We start from the raw sequence: 7,654 nt of genomic DNA on the forward strand, positions 1-7,654 counted from the left end.
GGTTCCTGAGCCAGTCCTGCAACTTATAGCTTTTACATGGATGCTGCTGAGCCAAGTTCATGTCAACACACTTACATGAGGTTCTTCCCCACCCAACCCATCTCCCTAGCCCCTGAAAGAATTTATTTAAATTGCAGCTCTGCTGAGCATGTATAGACATTTTTTTTTTTTTTTAGATTACTTTCTCAAAGGCACAGTTGACTTATCAGTACAGGACTGCTTATTTCTGTCCAGCAGAACCTGATAATGGGTGTGTGGCAGATGATATTGAGGGGCCTTTTCCCAACTGAAATGTTCAGGATAGCATTTTAAAAGCTATCCAAATCAATTCTAATAAGAGGTAAGGAATACTACATTGTTCCACATTTCCAAGTTTGGTTTGAGATTTTTGTTTTAAATCAACAAACACTTTGGACACAAATGATTCTCTAGGACCCATCCTAAGAACTCTTAAAGAAAAAACCGAAAAGAAGGAAGAATATTTTTTAAAGCAAGCTCTTCAGGGCAAGGATTGCACTAAATTCTAGAGACAAAAGCAGTGACAGGGCATTATGTACTTTTGCTTTTAAGAAGCAAGTGCTGTGTGGCTAGAGAGAAGGCCCAGTGCTTAAAAGCACACACACACACACACACACACACACACACACACACACACACCTCTCACACATACACATAAAGAAAAGAAGCACAAACAAACACAATTGCAATACTGTGGAACACATACTGCCATTTGAGCACAAGACAGTAGCAGAATTTCTTGGAGAAGCAGGTACCACAGGCCTGAGAGGTCTAATAAAAAAAAATCTACCAGGGGAGATGGAATAGCTGGAACGTGAAGGAGCTGCCTTGGCAATGGTGTGTGATCATGTGGAGTGGAAAGGGGCCTGGACGAGCAATCCTCTTGGCAGAAGAATTGTGTACAAGGTTCCTGACCACTGAAAGTAAGTTTTGTTTGGCTGGAATAGAAAATGCAAGGTATAGAAGTGCAAGAGATAAACCCGGAGGGATAACAGGAGTATGTCTTAAATCAGCATTTAAAAAGTTTCATTTTGGCTGCAGCATATGAGGTGAGAAGAAACTAGAGGAAGGGGTCCTGTTGTGCAGCTGATAGGGCAAACCAGCTTACAGATGATGATGGTTGTGGTGAGGCTGATAAGCATAAGACTGTGAGAACCAAGAGGATGTAGGAGTGTGGAAAAGGAAATTAAATGGGTGTTAATGGTACTTGTTATGAGGGAAGTCAAGATAAAATCGCACACTGAGGAGAAGATAATGACTTCAATGTCATCTTCGGTCCATGGCAGTTTTTCTTGGCATACATCCAGGAGATACCTTGGCAGTTGTGTGTGTTGGCCTGAACTTGAGGAGAAATTGCTAAACCAGAAATGTAACTGTAAGAGTCATCAGAGTAAATGGTGGAAGCAGTGTTGACCCAAGAGACATCGAGAGGCAGCATATACATATGCATATATAAACACAATTAGAAGATAAAATGGAAGCAGCAAAGATAAATAAATAAATAAATAAATGAATAAATAAAAAGTCTAAATGATAAACAGGACTACACAAAACTCTAGAAAGAGCCACCAGGTAAAAACTACCAGAAAACAGCTCTATCTCACACTGATACTTCACTCTCTCTTTTATTACCAAATAATAAGAAACCTTGCTCTAAGGAGACATCTCTGAAGGAACTATTTGGTTATCTTAAGAACATTAAAAGGCATTTAACAAATTATTTTTTTGTTTAGTTTTGTTTTTGAGATAGAGTCTCACTGTGTAGCTATAGCTGGTCTGGAACTCCTATGTAAACTAGGCTGATCTTGAACTCACAGAAAACTACCTGCTTCTGCCTACTGAGTGCTGAGATTAAAGACCTGTGCCACCATGCCTGGCTAAGAAATGAATTTAACTGATTCTAAATTTTATCTATATTTTTTCTTTAACCAAATGTCTGTCACACATGACATTAGCCATAACCATAAGGACAGACACTTTGCTAGGAAATTTATAGAGCTCTGGTATAGCATAGTGGAGAGACGGGCATATGCATGTAATTCTTCAGTAGTGACTGTAGAGTGAAAAATTATTAAGGCCATTTTATGAAATATGTGTAGATTTTTCGCCTTACGGAACTCAGAACTGAAAATGAGATTTCAGGCCTTCACATTTCAGGTGAAGGACAGTTGCTGGATTACATTCCCCAAGCCTCGCTCAAGGCAGGAAGGCATTCCTGACTACAGATAAAGATGCTACCACCTAGGTGGGGCCATAGCCCTATAGCCAGAAAAGTAAAGATAGTAATCTGAAATGGCAGGATAGGACACAATAGCATGGTGAAAACCACATTTTTGAGAAGAATGAGTGTGCAGAGTGATCTCACATGACTCTAGATCATTTGGGCTAGATTCTCTGAAATGTTCCCCTGTTCTTGGTTACCCCTCCCTTGGTCTTCCCAGTGCTATGTTCAAAATTTATAAAACAATCAATCATGTGTAAGCAGGCGAAAATGTAACCATTCATGTGTAAGTGCGCGAAAATGCCTTCCTCCCCCCACCCCATGCTATAAAAGACCCTTTAACCCACCACTCGAGGCCAAAAACCCTGCTCTTGGAGCTAAAGAGCTTGTCGTTTTGACCGCCAGCTCCTCCCCTAATAAACCTCTGCTGATTGCATCCAGGTATGGTTTCTTGTGATTTTTGGGTGGCCGCAATGTCCTAAGACTTGAGGAAGGGTCTCCCGAGTTTGGAGCTCTTCAGTGACAAAGTCACTCTTACTACAGAAATAGTTGAAGTTGCTCCAAAGATTTGCATGTACTGGATCTACCCGATGTTCCTTTCAAGATAAATGAATATGTAGATTATATTCTTAAGCCTAACTGACCTAAGCCAAGAGGTTACTGCTTGTACACAACTTGAGTACTTCCCCTGAACTCAGCGTACCCAAAAGTCTAAAACTTTTAAAATTGTTGTCCTCGATGTGGGGAGACAGTTGGGGAGGTTCAGCAATGTGACAAGGCAGTTACATGGTACTGCTGTGCTTACTTCTATTTAAGACTGTTTGCCTCGAAGGACCAATGTTTGCCCACCGCAACAACTGCCTCGAGGTTGCCGACATAACACCCAGTAGTTCAAGCAGACAGGCGGAAGCGGGAGGAGTTACGGCTGGGGCGGAGCTAGCACCAGGAAGAAGGTAGGAGGACTTACACGCAGCTCTGCCCATCTGCCCCTGCGCACACCAGGAGCCACGCGGAAGAACGCCTGCGCTCCAGGGAGTGCGCAGACGCAGAGCCACTTCTGGGCGGAACCAGATACTCTGTAACCTCAGCTGCCCAAACATCCTGTAGGAGAGGGAGGCGGTAGTCACGGAGGTGCGCATGCGCTGGCCGCCTTTGCCGACACAGGGCAGCACTGACGGGCACGGGGGCAGGGTTGGAGTAGAGCGGGCGCAGGATGGACGAGGACGTGCTGACCACTCTGAAGATCCTCATCATCGGCGAGAGTGGGGTGGGCAAGTCCAGGTGAGGCGGTGCGCGGCGGACCCTCGGCCTCTGGGCGGCGGGCTGCCCTCCCGGAACGGTCGCCGCGGCCCTGCTGGCTCCGCCCTGGCCGGGCGCGCCCAGTGCAGGCCTCGCAGCAGGGTTTCTCACTACTGGGCGTCTGGGCTCAGGCCTGAGGCAGCTGCGGCGACCCGAGCCTAGCCACCCTGTCTACCCCTAGAATCCAGTCGTCCTGTCCGCCCCTAGAGTTCAGCCATCCTGTCTACCCCCGGAATCCAGCTGTCCTTTCACCCCTAGAGTCCAGCCAGTTGTCACCCCTGGAGTTGAGATCAATAGTAACTTTATCACTTTGTAACTTCCATAGAACTGTCCTTCAAATACTTAATGAGCTACATAGAAACTTTGGTGACGTCTTCGGTCGCATTCCTGGCCTATTTTAGCGCAGCCTATTGTTGCTTCTTTTTATTTATTTATTTTGATTAGTTCGTAGTGAAAGAAGTCTTTTGGTAACTGCTTGAAAATGACTTTTAAAGCACAGGGTTCTTGATCAGTGGACTACCTTTAAATGAGATTGTTCTTGCCTTGCCACGTCATATAGACATGAAAGAAAAAACACTGTATTGTCTTTTAACGATTTGACGCTATCTTTGGGGAGGATTAAATTGGCAGTGGAGTTGTGTATTAGGTCAGAGGTGGACCTAGGTGGGTGTTGCCAGAGGTTATGCTTTCATCCAGGTCTGGACAAAGTTCTTCAGGTGAAGTCATCTTTGCTCTCATAAATGTTATTTGAGCTTCTCTTGATCTTTAAACAGTATTTATGTCCTAGAGAGCTTTTTGACACTTTATCCGGCTTTACTTTGTGAGATCTTTTAAATAACTTTAAAGCACTTCATAAAGATTTAAATCTTTAGGTACTTAAAGTATGTGCAGTCTTACTAAATAAACCCAAATCTTTCTGTATTTTTAAAAGTTTGACAATCTGTTTTTCCTCTTTAATGTTTACTTCTAGTGTCCTGTCATGACACGCTTCTGTGTACCAAGGAACAAATTGAAAGAGCTTTCTATAAAAATAGAGTGGTGTGTGTCCAATAACGAATGAAATCTTTATGATTACTTTTTGCACATTCTTGATTGTTAAAACTTTTATGTACTGAATGTAATTTTACTAGGAATCATACACTTTCATGATTTTTCTTTTTTTTCACTTTTACTTGTGAAAGAGCTCACATCGAGTTTGTTTTGTTGCTGTCTTTTTTTGAAGTAAAGTGTGATAGAGGCAGGCCTGGAAACTTTTATGTAACTTAGCTGGCTTCAAATTAGGAACCATCCTCCCTCAGCCTCCAGAACACCACGATTACAGGCATGTATCGCCATGCCTGCTTCGAGCTTGTTTTTGAAATCAAGAATAACAGGTTGCCATCTCGACCCAGTATGTGATTGGCTGAGACAGTGTATTAAGTGGGTAAAATTGAGCATGTTAGGGTTTTCTAGAAGGCCGACCAGGTACAGTTGACTCCATGACTGGAATTCCCCTTGTATTGTTGTTTTTATTTTATTTAGGTTTGGTTACATAGTCTGACTGACCTGGCACTTACTATGTATGTAAGCAACAGTTGGCCGGCATTGACAGTCCTCCTACCTCAGTGTCTAAGTGTTAGGAAAATAGATAAGCATGTTACAGTAGGCCTGGTTCTGATTACCCTTTTAAAGTGTGTTGAGTGAATTTCTGTTCTGTTTACACCCCTAGACAATCTTATTAGGGTCATTGTACTTACAGCTTTTTTTTTTTTTTTTTTTTTTTTTTTTTTTTTTTTTTAGTGCCCAATGATGAATTATGAATTGCTCACTGAAAAATTTTAACAATTTGTCCATTTAAAACAATATTGGCCCAAGCATGGTAGAACATGCTTTTAATCCCAGCATTGGAGAGACAGAGGCAGGCAGATCTCTGAGTTCATTCAAGGTCACTCTTCACCCTGGTCTACAGGAAGAGTTGCAGGACAGCCAGGGCTATACAGAGAAACCCTGTCTCTAAAACCACAGTGCAGCAACAGCAAACAAGCATTGAGCTTAGGAAAGTCGGGTATTTGTCTGAAATATGCTGTGGGAAACAGAAAAGAGCCCTGATGACTTATCCTTGTGTATATGACAAGAACAAATGGCTCCAATGGAAGCTGTTGTCTTTTAAGGCAACTTAGTAGAGACGTATTTGTTACAGAGTTCTTGAAGGGTCCTTCTAAATAACAGGTGTTTCTGTTTCTTTACTGAGTTAGATCAGGTGAGGTAGCAGAAGTTGTTGAGGAATTACTGTACAGCAGAGGATAGCCTTAATCTGAATAAGTAGAATTTTGTAAGTTGGTTGTAGGCTGTTAAAAAGTGACGGGGAGGCATGAGCTGAGGATTGTGAAAGAAGTGTGCTCCGTTGGGAGCCTTGTGTATGATAACAGTGTAACACTCCATAGGAGAACCTGGCTGGAACAGAACTTCAAACACTGTTAAATGTACAGGTCAAGCGTATAAGTCTGTGGCTCAGCTCAGTGAGGTACAAATGTAGCAAAGTGTATCAGGTCTGGAATGAAATACAGACTTCTATTGTGTAAACTGCTATCCATTCTACAGTCCTTTCCCCATTTTCTAAGTGGATTTTATGTTTACAGTAAGAAATATAGATGAGTATAATCACTATTTCTTTATTGATTTTAAATATTTATTTTTATTTGTTTGTGAGTGCACGACCCCTCAGAGGCCAGAAGAGGGTGTGTGTTCCTCTGGATCTGGAGTTACAGGAGGGTAGTGAACTTCTGGCTGTGGGTGCTGGGAATGAAATGGGTGCTCTGTAAGAACATCAAGTTCTCTGTACCACCCTGCCATCTCTTCAGTCCTCCTGTTCCCACTTTTATTTTTTAATGTGTTGGATAGTTACCCTTGGCCCAGGCTGACCTGGAACTCACTGTGTAACCTAAACTGGCTCAAACTTTTGTTTTGTTTTTGCTTCAGCCTTCCAAGTTCTGACATTTTAGGCATTACTCTCTTACCCCTCCAGAAAAAGTCTGCCTTTTTCACACTGTTTAAGTTTAATATTGTCTACGTGGTATACTCTTCCTAAATGCAAAATATTTTCCTCTATGAACTTTGAAAAAGAATGTTTTATGTAAATATGCTGTTTAAGAACAGTGAACTCTTAATTATGGGGGGGCAGGAATTTCTTCATAACCTCTGTTTCATAGAAAAATAAATTGTGCCTATACAAATGCCTACATACAGTTTAGAATACATTTAGGGCTGTTGGTATATCTCTGGCTATACTTATGGTTTGTATTAAGGTGTTTTGCTTCATATGGCACCAATTCCCTGTCTTTGCTGACAGAGCACCTTTAGTGAAAAGATCTCTTGTAAGGACTAACAAGTGCAGAAGAGACATTTCTGGCTCAGGGTCTGGCATAATGTTGCTAAGTTCAGTTAAAATTCTCAGTACCATCCCGATCACCTGCGTGTTTTATAGTATTGCTATGGCTACTGTTATACAAGGTAACATTAGCCTACGTGTGTGTTTGTGATGAGGGTTAAGGGGGAGGATTCTGTATGTATCCCTGGCTATCCTAGAACTCCATTGTGTAGATCAGGCTGGCCTGCAGATACCTGCCTGTCTCTGTCTCCAGAGTGCTGGCTAGCCTTCATTTTTGTGGCAGTATTTTCTGTGATGACCCAAATATAGAGGCATGTCTTTTGTATTCTTAAATTCTAGGTAGCTGGGTGCTTTGGGATAAGATATTTTATACAAGTATTTATTAAGAGTCAAAAGTTTGCTAATTATTTTTAATGTTTTTGTTTTGTTGAGACAGGGTTTCTCTGTGTACCCTGTACTACCCTGAAATTAGCTCTGTGCACCAGGCTGCCTTCAAACTCAGCGATTCACGTTTCTCTGACTTCAAGTGCTAAGATTAGAGGCATACACCACCATGCCCCGGAAAAAACCATTTTTTTTTAAATTGTAAATATCTTTTTAACATATTTTATTCATGGGGTTTTTTCCCTCTCCTGTCTTTTCCCATATCATTCCCACCTGTCTAACTCAGTACCTCTGTCTTTCTTTAGAAGAAAACAGGCCAGTAAACATATCAGAGTTTTTTTTTTTTTTTTAAAAGCACAAGAAAA

General features: G+C 41.8%; 1 protein-coding gene across 1 annotated transcript in view; it reads left to right on the plus strand.

Annotated features, from left to right (window-relative positions):
• Positions 1-3,340: 3,340 nt before the first annotated feature.
• Rab18 (RAB18, member RAS oncogene family) overlaps positions 3,341-7,654 on the plus strand; it is a 9,440-nt gene continuing 5,126 nt past the window's right edge. Inside the window, exons 1-2 of the mRNA XM_034509617.2 lie at positions 3,341-3,520; positions 6,497-6,590. Coding sequence (XP_034365508.1) covers positions 3,453-3,520; positions 6,497-6,590 — 162 coding nt within the window. The 5' untranslated portion in view covers positions 3,341-3,452. The remainder of the gene's footprint in view (positions 3,521-6,496; positions 6,591-7,654) is intronic.

Source organism: Arvicanthis niloticus, chromosome 8 (assembly GCF_011762505.2).
Source record: "Arvicanthis niloticus isolate mArvNil1 chromosome 8, mArvNil1.pat.X, whole genome shotgun sequence".
Taxonomy (NCBI): domain Eukaryota; kingdom Metazoa; phylum Chordata; class Mammalia; order Rodentia; family Muridae; genus Arvicanthis; species Arvicanthis niloticus.